This window comes from Syngnathus acus, chromosome 20 (genome assembly GCF_901709675.1).
Source record: "Syngnathus acus chromosome 20, fSynAcu1.2, whole genome shotgun sequence".
NCBI lineage: Eukaryota > Metazoa > Chordata > Actinopteri > Syngnathiformes > Syngnathidae > Syngnathus > Syngnathus acus.
The window spans coordinates 5,211,583-5,232,408 of record NC_051104.1 but is presented as its reverse complement, the minus strand read 5'-3'; the positions used below and the strand labels follow the sequence as shown (position 1 = coordinate 5,232,408).

The window sequence follows — 20,826 nt, the reverse complement described above, 5'->3', positions numbered from 1 at the left end:
GTATCCGGTTACTACCTTCACAATAAGAGCTTGTTTATGAAGCGTCATTGTTTACGTCAGTGGTTAGAAAACTTTTTATGTTGTTTATTTTTTAACTATTGATTTCATCCTTTTCATTCAGGGGTCGACCTAGTGGAGTCAAATGAAAAAACAAAACATAAACCTCTATTTTGTACATTCACTTCATCTAACTGATTTTAACAGAGGTGGAAGAAGTCAAAATATGACTGAGGCTAATTATTTTAAGAAGTTGATGAATTTAAAAAGTGTGCCTCATTATAAAAATACGTAGTTCCCAAAGTTTTAATGGAATTGTATTGGATATAAAAGTTAAATACAACTGAACTGTACTTGGGCAGTAACTCTTGCTTTACCATTAGACTAGCTTGGTAACCACTTGTAGAGATACATGTTACAGGTAAAATAGTGAACAGTTTTGCCTTACTATTACATGAGGCCGTCCTATTAAGATAGCCAAAGTCGGTCCACTTAGGCAAAAGTGCATGTATAAATAAGATTAGATATTTATAAAATGCTTAAAACAGTATGCACAATTATTCCAAGCTATTTGAGCATTTATTAGATATCCTTCAAATTCAGCTCAAAGGCCAAAAGATGCTCATAAGTCATAATATCGTATTATGGTCTTCACAAAACACGTTATCCGATGTTTCCCCGTTATTTTATTTTGATAGTGGCTTCATTAGATTTCCGGAAGTAATTATGGCGTGTTTTACGTGTCGCTTAACCTAGTATGCAGGTTTGCAGCTTCCACAACGGGTCTGTCATGTGGATGAAGCCACCAAGGAGCTTTGCAAGCCAGTCTAACCATTAACAGTTCTTTCTCTGTGTTTTTATTCAGTAGCACTCTGGTCACACCGCAAACTTTCCACTAACAGATGACTGGTGCTCAGCTGACTTTAAGGCTCGTTAACATATGATGTAACCATTTTTTTTTTTGTAATTTGCATTGCTTTACATTTCAAAAAAAAAATACAAATAGGCTCACCCATCTTGACAGTTGACAGCATGCCTGCACAGTATTTGGCAACACGACGGGGTGTTTCACATCCAAGCAGGATCATCATGAATGATTCAGTGAGCTAATCCAGTAACACAGCAACATCTCCATGGAAAACAGTCAGGCCATACAAAACATTGAAGTTCACCTCGAGCAATTAAGTAGCAAATTTACATAATATCAGTGGTACATAAATAAAACTTAAGATTTTCAAGCAGTAAAGTTCTCACAAAGTTAAATCTTGGACAAAATTCCAAGACCTGTGTCAATGTTGGACCTATGCACTTTTTGGATATAAATAAATGCACACACAAACACTACATTGTTCCTCTAAATATATCACAACAATGCATGTTAGCTTTCAAATTATTATTATTACCCAGATGTTTGAAGAAATGCAAAGTTACCTTTTTAATTATTTTTGGGGGGGATAATTCAGCATGTGGAAAGAAATTAAAGCAGTTGTATTTTGAAGGACAGAATGTTTGTAGAGAGATCGGGGAAGTTTGAAAGGGCAACTTGTACAGAAATTGCATACAGTCAGGAAGTATGTACACTTTGTAGCAAAAAGAAGGAGGTGTCCGAGGCTTTATCTTCATGCTTGGCAGTTAGCCGACCTTCACGAGCTGTTGGGATAAGAAAGAACACAAATGAAGAAGGGATTAAAAAAAATAATAATAATAATAAAACACAGAAGTTGTCTGTCAAGGTCTTATTTTGATTATGTATGCATAAATTGTGCAGAGGGTACCAAAAGCAATTCTTCCAAAAGCCTGGATGATGGACTTAAGCAAGAAAAATATTACAGAATGCATTTCGAGGCAAACAAAAAGTGGTTTCTCTGTCTTGCCTGTCATCCCCTTCCTTGATGCCACCAAAACTCAAAAGGTTGGACCTGCTTCCATTGGGGTTCAAGAGCGAGGCGCCTGGCAGCTGGCCTGGTCGAATGGGCTTGGCTGGGTTGGGCACAGAGAAAAGTTTAGTCATGTATTTAGTAATGTTTGACACATTGCTATTTTAGTCCAAAACAAAATTCCAAATGTGGGCTACTCTCCTTATCACACAGTTCTGGTATTTTGTTCTGTTATGGTTGTCCACCTACCTATTTGAGCAGAACCTCTCCTTGCCATGTTCTTGGGCTTGGTGGCCTCCCTAATGCGCTCAACTTCCTCTTCGTGGCGTTTACGGTCGCGAACGGCGCTCTCTTTGGCCTCCTTCAAAGCATCCTCCAAGGCTTTGATCCGTTCCACTGTGGTCCGCAGGCGCTTCTCCATTTTAGGAATCGCCGAATTGAGGGCTGCATTGTCTTGGAGCAGCTGCATAGAGGTGAACATGGAGTATAGAGCTATTGATGTGTGTATTTCTTGATACTGAAGCTTCAAATTTGCTTCATGAACCAGTTTCTGTCTTTTTTGACTCGTCTATACGGCACTGATATTTCAACATTGGGCTGGAAGTACACACACTTGCCATTTATTAATCCCAACAGTGCCATCTAGAGGAGTGAAAAAATACAAGTGGTTCATGAAGCAAATTTGAAGCTTCATTTTGCCATCACTAGGAGGTGCTTAGCGGATTCTGGTTCTGTGTGGACAAGTTGTGGACCATCTTGTAGTCATTTATTTACCTGTTTGTGAGCTTTGGTGAGCTGCTCCAAGTTGTTTTCCAGGTAGGAGATCTTCCGTTTCTGGGCAGTGCTGACTTCTCTTTCTTCTGAGCTCACCTGGGCATTCTACACAAAACGCGATGAATTTGGACTCATTATTTTCACAACTCATTCAATTCAGTCATGTTGATACAATAATATGACTTGGATTTATGTTTTTTTAGGTCAAGAATGATGGATTTTTTTCATGAATCCAGATTTATTCTGTCTGAGCACTGTGTTAGAGGCCCAAGTCCCTATTTACAGCTGCCAGCCACCTTTGAAGAATCAGATGGCCTACTTATGTATTTCAGAGACGCCGTTGTGCCCTCCAGATTAATTAACTTTTCATCACGGTGCAATTTAAATGGAGCATAGGCATAAATATGAGGCTTGAATATCTCATTAGAAGTAAAAAAATGGGTTGTGTGTAATACCGGAAAGAAAATGGTGTAGTTGTAGACGACGCAGTGTTGTGTCCTTAATAATTGGCGTGTCTCAATCAAGCAGTGACTCCTGCCAAAACGTTTGCCTCTACTCACGCGCCAAACAAAGCAAACATCACAGAAACTCTTTGTAGAAGTCGATCATTTGGCCAAATTAAAATTCGGATTTAAATTATTTAAATGTATGTAAACAAAAATGCTATTTATGTTTCAAGGGAAATGCTTGCTTGTGATTAATACATTGAAAGAAACCATTTCATAGTTTGTAAGAATAGTTAGTTATTGTTGATGAAGCAAAAATTTACAATATGACCTTTTTGACTTTAATCACCAAGTCTTGGACAAAAAGTCTTCTGAGGTTGTGAAGTGTCTGCAGCTCCCGACCCTGTTTAAGACAAAGAAAAAAAAAGAATTTTGATTTATGCAGATTAAAGGCATGCTTATAATCTTTGTCATTTTGTAAACAGCCAACATGTAATTACTCCGCTTGACTTTAGGATCAGAAGAATAAAAAGCAAGCGGAAGTTAGAAGTTACGTTGACTCAGCAGTTTTTTTTTGTGAGTTGAAGAAAAACTACTGATACAACAAACAATTGGTTAATTCAAAAATCAGCCCAAATTGCAAACTGATGAACTGACCACTGTTTCCTCCAGTCCCTTCAGGTCCTGCTTTGTTTGCTCCCGTTTATCCTGCTGCTCCCTATTGGAGGAAAATAAACGTAAGACCTAAACGTAAGACTAATTCCGTCATGGTGAAAGCGAGACGGAGACATTACGTGAGCTCCTGTAGCTGACGACTCTTCTCTTGTTCCACTGCCTTCAGCTTCTCATGCTCCGCTCGCCTCCTTTCCTGTTCCAGCTTGATCTCCTGGTTCTCACTGCACATGTGACAGTTTTCATCACGGGATATTCAGTCGTGTTCGGTTGAAATTCGGGAAAGTGGAGATGGTCTCTTACTCCTCTAGCTCAGTGATGCGCTTGTCCTTGCTGTCCAGTTCATCTCTCAGGTTGCTGATCTGTCTTTGATGGGCCTCTCTGTGAGTCAGGATCTGCTTCTCCACAGTTTCCTAGATGGAGACAAACGTACAACTGCTCAACAACACAGTTGAACACGTATAGCAGTAAAGAAAGTACCTTTACTTCATTGGCAGACTGGATCTCATTTTCCATAGCATTAACTCTCTCTGGCGGGAAAATAACATAAAATAAAATATATTTAATGCATATTTTTGTTAAATTGTCTAGTTTTTATCTGGTTTTACAAAATCCCTGTTCAATGAACAGTGATAGGAAAATGAAGCTTCAAATTTGCTTCATGAACCAGTTGTACTTGAAGCTTAATTTAAATGTAATTTTCCCATAACTACTGTTCATTATTACAATTATTTCTGAAGATAAAAAAAATATTGTATATTCTCACCTTGGGCTCTGGTCCTGACTATTTCTTCACTAAGAGAGTCCACATTTTCTTCCAACTGTCTTTTCTTTTGCTCCACGTTCTGAAGACTGTCTGTCAGGGATTTTATTTTAGCTTCATACTGCCCGCAAACAGGCACAAGCAAAAACACATGGAAAAAACTGTAAACATAAACTCAGACAAATCCAATGAGAGCACACATCAGTCAGTCGGGGTGTCGTCAAATACGCAACTATCCTTACCTGAGAGACCCGCAGCTGGCATGCGGTTAAATCCCTCTCAGTTACTTCAACCTTCTGGGTGCTGTCAGCTTGGGAGCTCTCAAGATGTTTATTGCGTTTCACCATCGTTTTGACCTCCGACTTCATCTTACTGATGTAGAGTCGAACCGTCGTGAACTCCTCGTCGATGACACCGCTGCTTTCGTGTTGCTGGTGAGCCATAAATAAAGATCATGTTAAATATTGATCAGCACTTGGCCGGATTGGGTTGAATTTTTACCTTAATGTCATTACTTCCCACCGCCAAGCCTATCTCTGTTAGGTCCTTCAGTAATGATGTCATCATTTCTGCCATTCTTTTCTTCTGGTGGTTGGTCATCTCTTTCAGCTTCTGGAGCTCGCAGTCGATTGAGGCCAGAGAGTTCTGAAAAAAACAAAAAACAGAACCCCAGTGTCATGAGTTTTAGTTATTATCTCCACAATGTGGTTCCAATGATGAAATACTTGCAGATTTTTCATTCAGTTCCTCACTGAGGGCCTCAAACTCCTGTGTTTTGTTCTCGACCTCCTGGCTTTTGAGGTCGTAGTTGACAGCGAGCTCTTCCAGGGCTTGTAGCACCTCCTTCACCTCTTCCTTGGAAGCTTCGTTCTCTGTCAGCAGACGTTTCAGCTCCGTCTGCAAGCTGTCGTGGTCCCGCCGGGAAGAGGCGAGGAGCTTAACGCAAAGAAATAAGCACGTCATTGCTTGCTTGGTTGCGTTTGCTAATACAGTTAAGACAATTCGAGGCGGGCTTCTCACCTCCTCCTGGTCCAACAATTGCTCCGAAAGTGTCTCCACCATTTGAGACTGTTGATTAATCTCCTCGTCCTGGAAGAGGTGAAGGATGAATGGACAAGATGATCACTGCTAATTTTGTAATGAAAGTGTCCAAAAGAGACATCTGCTGGTCAAAAATGAAGAGGCACAATCATTCGAAATGTATTACAGTTTTTTTTTAAATACTGATGTAAGATTTTCCATGGGGTAAAATGAAAAGGTCACATTTCAGGATGAGCCTCAAATGAACTTACCTTCAGACCAGTGGGCACCATCAGTGACTTAAAAATGTGGTTAATAATATTGAATTGAGGAGAGTATCAATTACCTTGTCATCCATCTGCTTATAGAGCTTCGCCATCTCTGCCTCGTAATGTCCCGTCTCAGCCGGCGTGAGTTTGACGCCAGGAAAGCCACTCGGTGCTGCTGGTGCTGCTTCCGTCTTATCGTTGGGAACGACATCTGCAACCTTGGCCTCCTCTTTGGCCTTCTCCTTGTCAAATTGTTCCTCCACTGGCACACTCTCACCTGTTAGAAACAACAGACATGCGTGAATGAAGCACACAAAAATGATAATACATATTTGTGCCTTCTTGTTTTTATTTTTTGTGTTGTTTACTTATATATATATTGTGTACTATGTCTTGTCACCGTGGGATAGTGGGAACGTAATTTCGATGTCTTTGTGTGTCTTGGCATGTGAAGAAATTGACAATAAAGCAGACTTTGACTTTTTTTGGCTTTTTTGAAATAATAGAAACAGTTATGAGAAATATTTCATATAGAAATTTAAAAATATATATTTTCTTTAATTTTCTTTCTGCTCTTAAAAAAATAAAAATAGTCACCTCAGGCTAGTGTGGACAAATAAATAAAATAAACAAATAAATACACAAAATTATAAATAAATAAATAAATAAATAAATCATCTCACCCTTCCTCCATCGGTTGATTTCCGTTTCCAGCCAGGTTACGCTTGTTCTGAGTACCTTGTTTCTTTCTTTCTCTTTTTCAAATTTGCTTTTCCACTGCTCTGCAGTCAGCTCCACGTTCAGAGTCACTGTGTTCTTGATAGTCTTGGCCCTGGTCACACACACACACAAAAAAAAAGACAAACGGGCATTCTGGTGGAGAACTTCAAATTATAGACCCAATCATAGACAGTGATATGCAACACCTTAACAAAACAGCATAGGACAAATAAAAAACGAAATATGAAAAAAAAATTGGGTTGGTGCCAGGGGGAAGAACGTGATGTGACCTTTGTCCAAACAGCAGTGTAGACCGAGTCTCAGCATCATTATAGGAAGAGGGTGAACAACAGATGACCATGGTGGTCCGACAATTCCCTCCAAGGGAGTCTTGCAGGATTCTGGTCATTTTACTGTCTCTGTATGGCACATACGCCTGGCAAAAAAAAAATATATATATTTAAAAAATCTGAAAAACTTTTGTAACCATGAGTACTTCTTTTAAAACTCTACAAAGAGTATACACAAAAAAAGCACAAATGAAATCAAAATAACTTACCGAGCCTTCGGCTAGTGCTGAAATAACATTTCCAAGTGAAGACAGGGACTTGTTGATCATCTTGGCTTCATCCAGCACTGTACCCTCTGCTCCGGTTTTACCCACCTGGGACCAACATAACAAGCAGATCGTTTTTTTCTTCACAGCTCCTCGAAAGAACAAAATGATGATGAGTGAAAAAAAAAGAGGTTCCTACTTTTTCACTCCCAGCCAGATCGACAAGGTAGAGTTTGCTGGTGAGTTTCTGCTCTGTCTGAGTATGCTCCTGTTTGATGCTAATTTGGAAGATGCTGTGACTCCTTGAACTGTGCTCATTCATGTCTGACAAAGAAATAAAAAGTAGTGCTTTAGCGTCATCTTGCCGGGACCCAAGCACTCCTGCAATCGATCTCCCCGCAAAAGATTTCAAATAATGAATGTTACGAAATGACAGCAAATCATTACTTTTGAAGTCACTTCAACGCAGTACCTCGGCAATAAGATGCCACGGGACGGTGCCAAAGCACTAGTTTTGTCCGAATGAATCTCGCCACAAGATGACACTTTTGCAGAGGGAATTTTTTTTTGTGTTAGTGGAGTAATCTAATTTAACTTTCGTCATTATTATGGCAATTGTCAACTTTTATTCAGCCAGGTGTTGTAAAATTAGAAACACCACATGACTAGATGAGCGAAGTCTACTTTATTGGAGTCGTGCACTGAGTGCTTATCTGGCGGGGAGAAGTCAGGAGACCCGGCGAGGTCAAACCCATGAGAGAAACCGGGCACCACACTCACTTGTGACAGCCACGCTTCTGCTGTTTTTGCCTTCATCAATGGCGTCCATGACTTCTTCGGGACTGCACACGAAGCGCTCGGTACACCCCTGGAGACACATTCACATCACAAGGCACAGGGAGGCGTGTTCAAGAACCCCTTTAGCAGGCTGGCTTTACAGAGGAGTACTTATCTTACTTGAAACCGTGACCGACCATATTGTGTCTGAACGACGCTTGTCAAAGACAACATGAAGAGGCAAATTGTTGTTACTATAGCAATAAAATAAAATAAAATTGTCATGTGACTCATTATTTCATCCTACTGCACTATTTATATTCTAAGAATATTTTAAAAGAATATGCTGCTATGGCTGTATTCTGAAAGTTTTCATTAAAATTTGTGGTGACATTTATTTTGCTTACCTTATAGAAATAACATCACACACATTTTACCTTTACATAGGGTACTCTGTTTTTATCTTCATGGACTGAAAGGTTGGTCTTTGTTGCTGTGGAGGAAGAAAAAGGTCATGTATCAATCATGCCATTTGCATTCGGGGCAAAAATGTGAAACCATTATGGAATGCTGTTTAAGCATTAATTAAGTTATTCATACCATCCAGCAAGTCTTTGATTTTGTCCAGATAGATTTCATAATAAGAAACCTGGAAATCAAATGTCTTTCATGAGATGTTATCAACAAATAATTTAATCCTCCATTAAACCTACTTTGATGTGAAACTCCAGGTTCTCATCCATAGAATAAATATAATTAAAGATGTCACAGACAATTCTAGGAATGATTCCCATCATGTCACCATCATGGAGATTGCCCTTCGGTGGAAAGCAAAAAATACAACCACATAACAATTGCAATTCTGTGGCCGAAATAACATCATCATGCGGTGAAGTATTACCTCCATTGTGTGTGTTTTACCAGAGGATGTCTGTCCGTAGGCAAATATTGTGCCATTGTAGCCCCCAAGGACATCTAGAGTCATCAAGACTGGAGTGAATACTTGCACTTTGTGTATTTACACCAATAGAACAACTGCTTACCTTTGACAATCTTCTGAGCCACTGCATTGTAGAATTGCTCCTGAGTAGTATTGGACTGGAATACCCGGTCAAAGTAATAGGGTTTACCCTGGAAACATTATTATGCATATTATGTGTTAAATTGTACTGCATATTAAGCAAGAAGGACATTGAAATGAAAAAAAAAACTGAAAGAAAGTGATTATAATCAAGACTCAATAGTTTCTTTGTATTAAGGGTGTCATAGGAGGGGATTTAAACTGGGCAGTGACTCAGCATGTGTGATTTCTTAAGGCAAAGCATTCCAAAAGTGCGGCACATAGCAACACATGTTTTTTCTTGATTCCACTATTGACTTCAGACAGCAGCTCAAACACTGTGTGATGCCAAACTTGATAGCATTCATTTACATTTTAAATTAGCACTATAATAATATAGGATTTAGCTGGGTCCAGCTCTTCCATGACAGCCGATATAGAAAATAAAAATGCATTGGTCATAATTTTAGTCAGTGAATGTGATTGATTTAGGGGGCATAACTTAACTAAATAATTGCATGGGGCTTAAAACAGAACCCTGGGGAGCACCAAAATGAATATAAGCCAAGTAATTTAATGTCTCATAGTTAAATGGCCCACTTAAGGGCACTTGAGAGAGGACCTAGCGTATACTTTGCTGTAATCTATTTGAGGAATAATGAATCATTAGAGATCAAGTAAAATGTTGGCAGGGGTCAAATTTGCAAGCTAAGCCAAAATTTGAAGTAGCTTTGACGGTGAGGCGGAAATACAGTATAAAGTGTGGTTAGTTTTTTTTCCTTAGCTGTGTTTGTTTTAGATGAATATAAAAAAATTATATTATCAAGTCTGAAAGCAAAGAGGTTTGAATAGTGTCACCTACTCACCGCGATTTGCACACAGTCCTCCCCTTGAAACTTCGGGATGTATTTGTCTCCACGGGCGACCTCGGATTTATTCAGCGGCCTGAAACGACACACCACCTTGATACTGCACTCCGACGGGTCCGCCATCTCCGCCGCCTTGGAAGGATGGAGAGCGCCGTGGTGCAGTTACTGCTGAGAGAAGGCCACAGCCCTACAGCACAGCTAACAAATGACTTCCTAGGAGAGTCTCAGATAGTAGTCCTCTGCAAGTTGACATCAGTAAATAAATAATAAATAAATAAATACAATTTAAAAAAGATTCTGATGCAGGAGATATCCAATGAGTGGAATCGGAGCTACACTCGCTTGGAGTGGAAACAAATGCAGTAGTGATCAGGGTGGGATCATACTGTAAAATGGTTGGGAGTCACAGGATGTGAGGATCATGAGATTCAACCTCAGTTTCTATTATGGAGCTTTGAGGTCAAGGTTTTGACTGCTATTAATTGATTATCCCTTAAATAAAAAATCATAATAATTGTTTCATGCTCATTTGTACTTCCGTAGCTGCATATTTTGTAAAACAAGTATATGATTGCATAAATAGCAAATACATCATATGAGCTGCAAGAATAGTAAAGGCATTGTCTAATCATGGAATGATGCAACAAATCTTTTTTTTTTTTTTCAAACACTCACTGATGGTATGCATCAAACACGAGATAGCTGTGTGAGTTGACTGCTATTTCTGCATTTTCTGTTCCAGAATTCCAGGAACTTAAAACTGTGAAGCATGTTATGAAGTCATCATGTGGCCAAGTGGTTTGCATCTACAAAATGTCAGACTTTTAATGTAATATCAAGCATATGATTGATTCACAGATTATACATTAAATACATTATAATGGGGCAATTATTCTTAATTTGAAATAAAGTCAGCATTATTAGCGTTTTCTTGTATGAGTGCCTGTAATAAAAGTCAAGTAAATATATACCAAAGTGTATTATAAAATTATACTTTAGATGACGTGAAGGACAGTGAAATTAAGAGGCATTTTGATCAAAATTGGACTCTTGTGCAATATCAAAACAAGCCACTAGAGGTCACCAAAGCCCGTCACATCTTATGAGCCAAATCCCATCCAACATATGTAACATACTTTTTGCAATTAATCATGTTTAGCAATATATATAATATAGTCAATATTGGATTCAAAATATATTTTTTTACCATATAGAAATGAACAAATTTCACTTTATGGAGAGCTATCAATTTGCATAAGAGAGCAACATTAGGATATCAAAGTGGATATTTGTTTATTGATATTAAAAGCTAAACATAGCAAGTGTTCCTCTTTACACACTTATTAAAACGGTTGCCTTGGTTACCTTCTGAGGGTAGGGTTACTATGTGTGTAAAAAAAAGGGGGGGGGGGATGGATAAACCAGCAACAGGGCTTTTAGTTGCTAAGTAACACTTTCTGCCACTAAAGAAGCATTTCCATTGAGCTTCTTTGTGTTCTAAATGAACAAGTTGAACCCTTTCTAGACACATCTAATTAGTTTTTTTTTTTTTAAATCACAGCATTAAAAGTCATAATCAGAATTGTGAAGTATATTATGAATATTTTGTTCCTGGACTTTTTAACTGGTAATAAGTGGGGCAGTACCTCGCCAGAACCAGCAGATGGTAACGTGGTGAAAAAAAACCCCATTTGTTTTCAAAATTCATGACCATGTATAAATAAACATTGGGCTGAAGCATATAACAACCATTTAAAAACACTCTGCAATTGTCTACGTGTGAATGTGTAAAAAAAACACGCCTTAAAGACCAGGGTGTTTCAAACAATTCTATTTTATGGACGGGAAATATAGGGCCCAGCTTATATTGTCCCACATCCTGTACACTGCATGTCAGTCCATGAAGTTTCAGCAGCATACAGCAAACAAACAATAAATACCTGGCAATACTCATGAAAACAGATTCCAGTTATTATTACTAATTTTTTTGTACAAATAAAATACATACAGTACTTCTTATTCAGAACAACATTGTTCTATTGATAATGTAACCATATGTACATTTTCAGTAGTTGTTACATCGGTAAAATGATGTAAAATGAAACCATACAGAAGAAGTGAGACAAATAAAAAAAAGTAACATTTTTAGCTTCTGAGTGGAAAAATGATGCTTTATAGTTTGGCTGATGTTTTGGTAAATTTTAGATGTGAGTCATATGTCAGTTCATCTTAAATTAGAAGCCATTCTAAAAATAACCCAACTGTATATGTATTTGGTACATGTGACATGGATAAATTATACGATTTTCGGAGAAAGATAGTAAACAATTTTTTTTTCATAATTAGAACATTTTTACAGTAAAGATAACATTTTTAAAAAAAGATGGCTAAGATTGTAATGGTACAATTAAGTTAGAATAAAAAACCCTTTGTGGATATTAAAAACAGAACTACAATATTTGGCCACATTTCCTTGATCGACTTTTGGGGGGAAAATGAACATCAATGAACTCAACATCGAGTTTCTGTTGGTTGGAGCCAAGTAGTGCATTTTTGTGGCTGATCACTAATAAATGTGATCAACAAAATTCTTCACAGTCAACTAATCAAGTGTGGGTATTTAATTTCATACACAGTTTTTGTGTTGTTGTGGAAGAACCTTATCACTGGAAAACCGCCAGTCATATCTGGAATTCTGGAAGAATCACATGAAACGATGTTTACATAACTAAAAAAACCCCCACAAAGTTCTGTTTGCCGTTCACATTTTTGCGGAAGACGAGGCAACAGAGCAAAATAGCGTTTAATACCTTCGACATTTGATGAATGCATAAAACATAATTACCGATCCATTTCGCGACTGTACTTGAGTGCAAAAATGTGCCCGTTTTTTTTTTTTCCCATTCAGAATCTTACAGCATCCAAATGATTTTATAAAAACTGTACAATGAGACTTTTAACTCAAATCTTTCATATGACCAAAGCGGAGTTTAAAGCTCACTAGGTAACCCACCAGCCAAACTATCGATCCCCCACCCCCTCCCTCTCTGTTGCATCACACAAAAAAAGGACAGGCAGAGAAAAACTGCCTGAAGCACATTCACATGGTAAACTTTCCAAGTATATTGTATTAAAGCAACTTTACAGCAGCACTTACATTTTTATCCTTGGCTGGCTTCACACAAACTCACAGTGTGTGTTGCTTTCTTCCAGACCATTTCAGGAGATGAGAAGCGCAATACCTTTCTGGTAAAGAACAACTCGGTAGCAGTAGTTGGACTTGGACAAGGACTGACTCCCTCCATATAAATAAAGATTTGATCATTGTTTGGGGTAGAAACACTATCATTGGAGTTGATTTGGCGGGTAAAAGCAACAATACAGATTTGACAGCACCAAACGTACTATTGAGGTCAGATAAGTCCGTTCAGATCGGATCGATTCTTTACCTCGCCTGAATCCTAACAGTAGAGTGACATCCGACTCCGACGCATAGCCTCGCTGATTAAATAAGCCGGGTTGACTTCTGGTTCTTCCGTCATCACCACAATGTTCTGCCATTCGCCACATTGGTTGGATTTCTTGATGGTGTCCACCACGCAGAGAGCATAAAGACAATCCTCAAAAGTGGCGGCCATGGTTAAAGGCCTGCCGTCCCACGTCCGCCGATCGTCCTGGTCCTGAAAGGCCTGCCGAACCGCCTGGATCATTCGGATCATTCCGGTGAGATACGGAGAAGGGATGTCACTGAAGGCTTTATCTGGTAACGAAGCATTTTCAAGAGGTGTGGAGTCTTTGAGAAGAAGTTCCGGGCCTCCCCCGCTTCCTCCGCTACCGTCGTTCTTTTGTCCATACAAGTCCGTCCCCATGACGGATAACCTCCCAACTGTTCCGACGATGATCACCTCTTGTCGAAATTCTCCGGGGACGTTGAAGTTGAGGGTGACGGTGCAGCAGGCCCCGCCTTCAAGCACCATCTGGAAGGTGCAGAAGTCGTCGCTGGTGATCTGACGGATGCCTCGGATGTGGTCCGTCTGTTTGACGAAGGTCTTGAGGAAGCCGTGGACTTTTGCCGCACGTTGGCCTGTCAGGAAAGTTAGCAGGTCGATGATGTAACTGCCAACTGAATGCAAGCCGCCACCACCCATGAGGTCATCGCAGCTCCAGTTGTATTTCTTCCCTAGGAGACTGCCACTGTGGACCTTCAAATAAAACCAGAATTTGTATTTTGTATTTGTGAACTCGGGGTTGACTTCAGTTTGATCATACCTGCGCCTCACAAACCAGAAGCTCGCCTATGTAGCCTTCCTCCAACAGCGCCTTCATTCGAACAAAGGCTGGCAAGAAGCGGAGGACATTTCCCATGATGCTCAGCAGCTTAGGGTAGTACTGGGCTGCAGACATCATTCGGAAGGCATCCAAAGGCGTGGCTGTCCTATCACAAATCACGTTCTTTCCGATACCTGCAAACAAATGAACCAAAGACTTCAATTTTGGTTGACAATTTTCAGACTTTTGGTGAGCTTGGTTGGGTTTTCATTTGTGTGTGTGCATCAAACACCAGGAGCTGATTCTCAGTTTGGGGGCGGGGCATGGGTGCTAGTTGTGAAAGTGAAACTTCCCATTCTAATCTGTCATTAGAAGAATGGAAAGTAATCCCTTTGACCCAGATCTGAGATATTCAGAGGGCGAACCGACCCAGCAAGCACCACCCAACCCTCGCAGACACACAAAATACACACGTCTGTGTGCTTTATCTATTCCTGTTGGTTAGCAAAGCACTAAAAGATGCATTCATTTGAGTGATTCAATTTTATTTATTTTTTTATAAACCCCAAAAACAGAAAGCAATGAGAATTGTGTCCTGATACATGTCAAAAGATTTTTACACCTCACTACTGAATTTCTGTCAGGGTGTGTTTGATATGCTGACGCAACGTGACATTTCAAAGTAGCTTAACGGGGTGATAGCCAAAGTGATGCAGCGGGAGAATCGTAATGGAGCAGAAAAAAAAACTAAGCACTACAGCTCGGTCCCTTATCATTAATAATTTAGAGACAGGACGTACTGTAAACTGCACAACAAGGAGAGACTTGAATGACTCACAGAAATGGAAAAATATTATATTAGCATAACGAGGATAAGCAATTACAAGGAAATATGATGATGGAGTTTACATATTGCTCAAATTAAGTCAAACAAAAAAAAAATCAGCTTTTGATCTACTCTTAGGTTTTACATGCAACATTTTTAAATTGGTGCCAAGTAAGCAGCAGGGAAGACTGAGAGCGCTTGTTTCAAAGGAAGCTGCAGATTCCAAATCACAAGGGAGAGCAGCTGCGTCATTCCAAATAAAGGCTGACTCTGCAGGCTTCCATCCAGACCACCTGGGTTGCTAGGCAGGAAGGGAAGGTTGAACCCTTCAATTAATACGATGGAATAATAGAATATTTGATTCTAAAAATTTTTGATGGTGACAGCCCTATATTTCATGCAGTGTGTTATCGGCTTGGAACCCCCTGCGGTCTTGAATCCGCCTGGGGTTTAATTAACTGCCGGGCTGCAAGTCCTGCTTTGTAATCACTCTCGCACAGACACGAACATTCTGAACTGCAGCCTAATCAGCATGCTGCCTTCGACATATCAGTGAAATATGTTATGATCGCATTCGTGCGCCTTTATCGGGTTGAGGCCGAGCATAACAAAATGACACACGCCGGCATCTTGTTTTCTTTTTTCTTCTTGCAAATTAAATATGACCGAGGCAAATTTGCATAATTGTTGGTGGAGATTGATGTGCTGATTCATTAATTGGAACACAGTGTGTCCCTTGAGTCTCGATAATTACAGTACCATTTAATTGAGGGAGAATAGAAACTGAAAGACAAATCGAAATGATAGAGTCAAAGCAAGACCACAAATAATAATTGGTTTTGACAAAATGTGTGATCATAAAATGTGCCTTTGAAATAGTCAATCTTGTGCATGAGTAGTCACAAGAAGAATTAAACATGCATTGACAATTCCTTACTTCAGCACCAGAGACAGTGCCATGAAATTATCAATACACAGCTCAGTTAGCCAATTATATTTCAGAGCACTGGTTGAGGTCAAAGAATCTAACTTGTGAGTAAAATCAATGAGTTCAGCACACCGGAATGAATTTCAATTTATTCACCTGACTTAACAGATAACAGAAGAAGAAATGCCCCAATCGTTCCAATGCAAAACCAATTTGGAAAGGAGCTGAACAACCAATTGCGTTTCTTTAGGTTCTGAGTGATTCATTCAGAAGCTAAATTGAATTAATTTAACATAAAATCATCCTTGAGACCCAACGCTGATGTGACACCGAAGAAAACAGACCCAATCTGATATGGTGATTAAAGACGACAAGCCAGCATCACCAATCACAGTAAACTAATAACCGTGAACATCCTAGAGAAGCTGCGTGACATCTTCACCATGGGGCCCGTGGCGCCTGTCCTAGATAGCTTGACGTGAGGCTCATTTCTGACAGATGAACTTTTGCAAAGAGGAGAGCACAAATTGCTGCTTGGTTAAATCTGGAGTGTTGTCATGGTGATGGAACGCCTTGGGTAGCGTCGTAGCACTGGCGGAGTTAGAAGGGGGCCCTTGTGGGCATTGCCTCCCCTGAAATATGCTTGGTATTTTCAGATTTTTCCAGGATTTTTTTTCCCCCTAAATTTCCACCCACCCCCCAGTAAGAAAAATAAATACACTCTATTTATATTCTGTTTGTGGAGAGATAGCCGTAGCAATACTGTACATACTTTATTTGCCTGATATAAAAGTGCAAGACTGAGGGTTCAGTCTTGTGAATCTCGACTTGACTTTTTGGTTCAGATGTTTTTGTTTCTTATCTTACACAATAGAAGTCCAGACAATGACTGTGTAGTTGAGTCATGGCAGGCAGCTGGAATTTATTCACGGCCAGACAGAACAACACCAAAGCTTGACTCATGCACGAGAAGGAGGACGGAAAGAGATATGAATTCTCCGTCTCTTCTCTCCATGTTAGGTATGAGAGGTTATCTTGAATGAAAAAAGTTTTCATCACCGTAGAGGAAATGAAACGGGCCTCAGATACAATTTCCTGTCGTGGATGGAAAGCTTTACTTCGCACAGACCAATTCTAAAAATGATTTTTGTTTTCTTCACTCGTGTAACACGAATTGTCCTTCCAGCCCAACGTGGCCAAATAAAAAAAAACTTTGCCTTACATTTCGAGTGTTGTTCTGTTAGAAATAAGTTGAAAGCAACTCAAGTGACCTTGGCGATCTGTGATCAGATTATGAACTACAATCCTAATGGTTCCATAAAAAACACACACTCTCCCTGTTGGACCCTCAGACTCAGTATTTAGTAGCACAATGAGATCCCTCAACCAGAAAAGCCCCAAGTTCACCACCATACCTAACATTTCCTTCTCGTAGCTCCACGGTAAAGAAAGGCAAAGCTTAGAGGGGGCGGCCATCGGGAGGTTTTCTACTTCATACAAGAATGTTCACTTGTCAGGCTGCCTGAAAGAGCAGCCCCTGCTCAGCCATTCATCAAACGGACAAAAGCAATTTCACAGGAAGCCAACGCTTTCTCCTCTTTGCTACTCGTTGTCACTCCATCATCATTTTCTCCGTCTCTGGGGCTCTTTGGCGAGCATGCTCCCAGAGCAGCCATTAGCATGAAAATAGACGACTCGGAGAACATGAACGTGAGTGAGCCAGTGAGAAATTTACATTACTACCGCTAGCTAGTCTCCTCCTTTGCTTTGAGTTAAAATCCTCAAAATGAAATTACTGGTAAATGTTAAAGTCAGGCAAATAAACATGGGAAATTCCACTGTATGTTTTGGTGTGAATTGAAATTAAATAACAAAATAAAATGAAATATAATAGAATAAAATAAAAAATAATAAAAAATAAAATACAATGTAAAGGGTATACTGGGAAATTCCACTGTATGTGAATTCACCGTGTGTAAAAGAGTTTCAATTCTCTGCCAACGACCTCATCACCGGTCGGAAGTGTGATTGCACAACACCATCTGCAGTCAGGACGCGTATTTATGATGACACCTCCTTGGCCTTTGCGGCCAGATTATAAATAGCTCTTTGGGTAGTCTTCAGAGCAGGTGTCTTTGAGCGGATAGTGTGTATAAACATTTGCATGTCAAACAGAAACAGCTTTTTGGGAAAGTAGCATTATGTGTTTAACAAAATCAGCCATACTTTTTTTTTTTTAAGTCGAAGCAAAGCAATAATCTGCCTCATTTACTCAATTTATTTGATTCCTTTCCATTAATACATGACAAAGAGGTGAATCATGCGTTAATCATTTAGAAAGGTTAGCGGAAGTGCTTTCTGCCCCTGACGCATTCAAATTAATGGATGCAGCTTAGTGGTGAGTTCACTGAGCAGAATTGCTACATTTATCCTCACAATTTCTCAAATGACACAATTCTGGAAATGTTTCAGGCTATGGAATGACTGAATGAATGAGTGTTGTGGAAAAGTCTGTTGCTTACTATTACACACACACCACTTAAAGGCCACGCTACTTCCTCCTTCAGCCCGCAGAATCAAAACGGCAGAAACAACACCTGACACTTCTTTTTTCTTCTGTGTGTTACACTTCAGTACTCCGATTCCAAAATACAACCAACTCACATATATTTTCTAAGGTTAATCTTTGAACCCGCACAAAAAGCTTGTGTGACATCAGAGCTTCCAGGAATGTCATAGTAATGAGGAGAGAGAATTAAAACAGTCAAAGAAATCTCAATGGAAGGAGAGATGTTGATGGACAAGATCGACCGGTTTGTTAAGAGGAGAAACCCAGCCCAGTAGAACTTGAACATCGTGTGGAACACGTTGGTCACCTCCTCTGATGGCCCAATAAACGATGAACTCTAGGTCTGACCCCTGAACATGATTTTGTTATCCTACAAAATGTAAAGAGGACTGGACAGGCTTTCCGTGGGGGGGGGGGGGGGGTACTTTCCCAAAAAAAGCTGCGAGGAAATGAGCAGGGAGGAAGTGAAGGAAAAGAATGGCCATTGACAAGCAGCTATACACATGTTGCTGTTTGACTCAAGTTCACAGAGATGACTGATAATCTGGCTCATGATCAGCAAGGTTGCGCAACACAGTATCAGTAAGAATCCCCATAATGACACCCAATAAATCTCATTTTATGTTGTGTTGGCATGAGCAGATGTTAGTCTAGCCAGGATGTGATTTAATGCACTGAAGATATTGACCTAAGTGTAGCGACGGGATACGCCGGGCCTATTCTACGTCACTTGTGTTGGCACTCGGCAGTGTTTAACTCAAGTCAACAAGGCTTCAGTGTGGGAATGCACCAAGTGCCAAAGCGGAACCTTTTTTTTTTTTTTTTTTTTTTAAAGAAACTTGCAAACACTCTCATGCTGCCGCTGATCTAAATTGAATTTCCAAATTACGCAGCCAACATGACTTGCAGTTCATGCTGAAATCACATGCCTGACTGTGTGTGTGCGTGTGTGTCCAAACAAAGTCATCTGATTTAAAGGAGCTGGGTAATTTTCACATTGGCTGCAGTCACAAGATGTATTTCATGAGTGCCCTTCATATGACAACACACACATGATAAAAACTATTCACGATTATCATATTTTCTGTTTTGTGAGAAGGATGACTATTATTGGAGAACAGTTGGGGACCTTCTCTGCCTCTTCTTAATTACGCTGCATCACTTTCAGTACACCCGCATTGCATGTTGTTGCACAAAGTAAAAGTGGCAACTCCATTCAGAAATGTTGTGTTGCTGATTATGAATCTGCATAATTCAAAATGCAACAACTAGTGTTAGTAGGCCAAATTCTTCTGTGGATGTCAGTTGACATTCTTCTGCTGGAGCATGTCAAGAGATGACAGAACATTTCTATATCAAACGTTATCCTAGCCACACCTTTCTGGACAAGCTGAGTGAAAGCTGCAGGGTGGTTGCATCAATCAACCCCCCCGGCAGCGGCAACAGCAGCGGCAGTAGCATCCTCCTCCCCCCCGCCCCTCAGCATCCCCTCCCGGCCACTCACCCAAGGTTTTGACGGCGATCTGCCGCGTCAGAGGCGGAGGCAGGTTGATGCAAACCAGATCCACGTCCTGGTGCAGCAGCACGTCGTCGATCCTGTTGGTGTAAAACGGGACGTCCATCTCCTTTGCAAGCTCCTCCGCCTCCTCCTGCGTGCGGCCCCAAAGCGCTTTAACGGCGAATCCCTCATTCTTCAACAGCGGGATGATCACCCTGGTGGTCAGGCTGGTGCCGAACACGCCTACCCCTGGAAGCATGATTCGGCTTTAAAAAGATCCGGCTGTGCTTCTGCAGAGGCTTTGCGTCAGGTTGGCCATCCACCTGCAGATAAGCACCCGTCGCCGTGCTGCATTGCCCCGCCGGATACCAGATCGGCGGATTAATCAATCACGATAAATATCCGGCTGGAAATAAACCAGTCGATAAAAAACCACCAGTCCGCACGTCCTCGCGTGGTGTCAAAATAGAAACGCACCACTGCGGCGATAAGCGCGTCCGTCCGACGGACTCGCACCAGACTGCTTCCACCTTGTCACCCAAAACGCACAATGAAGCGGAATGCAAAGTCGTCAAATATGTCGTAATTGTGATGTAATCGAGCGTCTTCTCCTTAAAAGGATCATTCAGAAGAGGCGGAGGTAGGTAAGTAGCAGGAGAGCGATGTTGCGGCTTTGAAATGATCATCAAGTATACTTTACTTAACGGAATTTGCTGGTGCTGCCCTTTCAGAATAAACATCTTTCCAGAATTGAAGCAGATTTTCTGCTCGCTCCTCTCACTCAAATCAATGCAGCTCTATTACACATATTACCTCCAAAAAGTTAATATTATTTTATTATATAGTTAACTTTGTTCTTGATTCGTCAGCATACAGCTTTTAATGTATTTTTCCCCCAGCTGCTTGAGTATAAATATGATTTTGCCAAACAACGCA

At 40.3% G+C, this 20,826-nt stretch overlaps 2 protein-coding genes across 3 annotated transcripts; both read right to left on the bottom strand.

The window, feature by feature from the left end:
- Positions 1-838: 838 nt before the first annotated feature.
- LOC119139341 (kinesin-1 heavy chain-like) lies at positions 839-10,186 on the bottom strand. 2 transcript variants are annotated; one of them, XM_037279932.1, is made up of 26 exons: positions 9,798-10,186; positions 8,915-9,002; positions 8,773-8,846; positions 8,585-8,689; positions 8,472-8,520; positions 8,309-8,364; positions 7,875-7,962; positions 7,294-7,418; positions 7,098-7,202; positions 6,829-6,974; positions 6,502-6,650; positions 5,896-6,095; positions 5,550-5,618; positions 5,259-5,465; positions 5,031-5,174; positions 4,772-4,960; positions 4,533-4,650; positions 4,253-4,296; positions 4,070-4,179; positions 3,889-3,990; positions 3,752-3,812; positions 3,426-3,497; positions 2,649-2,753; positions 2,124-2,337; positions 1,872-1,977; positions 839-1,647 (listed from the first exon to the last, which is right to left on the bottom strand). In XM_037279932.1, the coding sequence occupies exons 1-26, from the start codon at positions 9,921-9,923 to the stop codon at positions 1,641-1,643; spliced, it is 2,859 nt and encodes a 952-aa protein (XP_037135827.1). In that variant the 5' UTR covers positions 9,924-10,186; the 3' UTR covers positions 839-1,640. The 2 variants fall into 2 exon arrangements, with proteins under 2 accessions (XP_037135827.1, XP_037135826.1); XM_037279931.1 differs by having other exon boundaries at positions 4,247-4,296; positions 9,798-10,185.
- A 1,429-nt stretch (positions 10,187-11,615) lies between these two features.
- Positions 11,616-20,585, bottom strand: si:ch211-276f18.2 (glucose-fructose oxidoreductase domain-containing protein 1). The gene is made up of 4 exons (XM_037279844.1): positions 20,214-20,585; positions 19,897-20,139; positions 14,070-14,263; positions 11,616-14,002 (listed from the first exon to the last, which is right to left on the bottom strand). The coding sequence occupies exons 1-4, from the start codon at positions 20,242-20,244 to the stop codon at positions 13,262-13,264; spliced, it is 1,209 nt and encodes a 402-aa protein (XP_037135739.1). The 5' UTR covers positions 20,245-20,585; the 3' UTR covers positions 11,616-13,261.
- Positions 20,586-20,826: the final 241 nt, after the last annotated feature.

Bases quoted from the DNA above. Each gene is read 5' to 3' on its own strand.
- LOC119139341 (XM_037279931.1), bottom strand. From the start codon at position 9,923: ATGGCGGACCCGTCGGAGTGCAGTATCAAGGTGGTGTGTCGTTTCAGG. The intron at 5,619-5,895 runs GTAATTGATACT...CACCTCTTCCAG, and splicing joins ATAAGCAGATGGATGACAAG to GACGAGGAGATTAATCAACA. The intron at 1,978-2,123 runs GTAGGTGGACAA...TGCCCAACCCAG, and splicing joins GAGAGGTTCTGCTCAAATAG to CCAAGCCCATTCGACCAGGC.
- si:ch211-276f18.2 (XM_037279844.1), bottom strand. From the start codon at position 20,244: ATGCAGCACGGCGACGGGTGCTTATCTGCAG. The intron at 20,140-20,213 runs GTGGATGGCCAA...TCATGCTTCCAG, and splicing joins CGACGGGTGCTTATCTGCAG to GGGTAGGCGTGTTCGGCACC. The intron at 14,264-19,896 runs GTGAGTGGCCGG...ATTTGTTTGCAG, and splicing joins GATCGCCGTCAAAACCTTGG to GTATCGGAAAGAACGTGATT.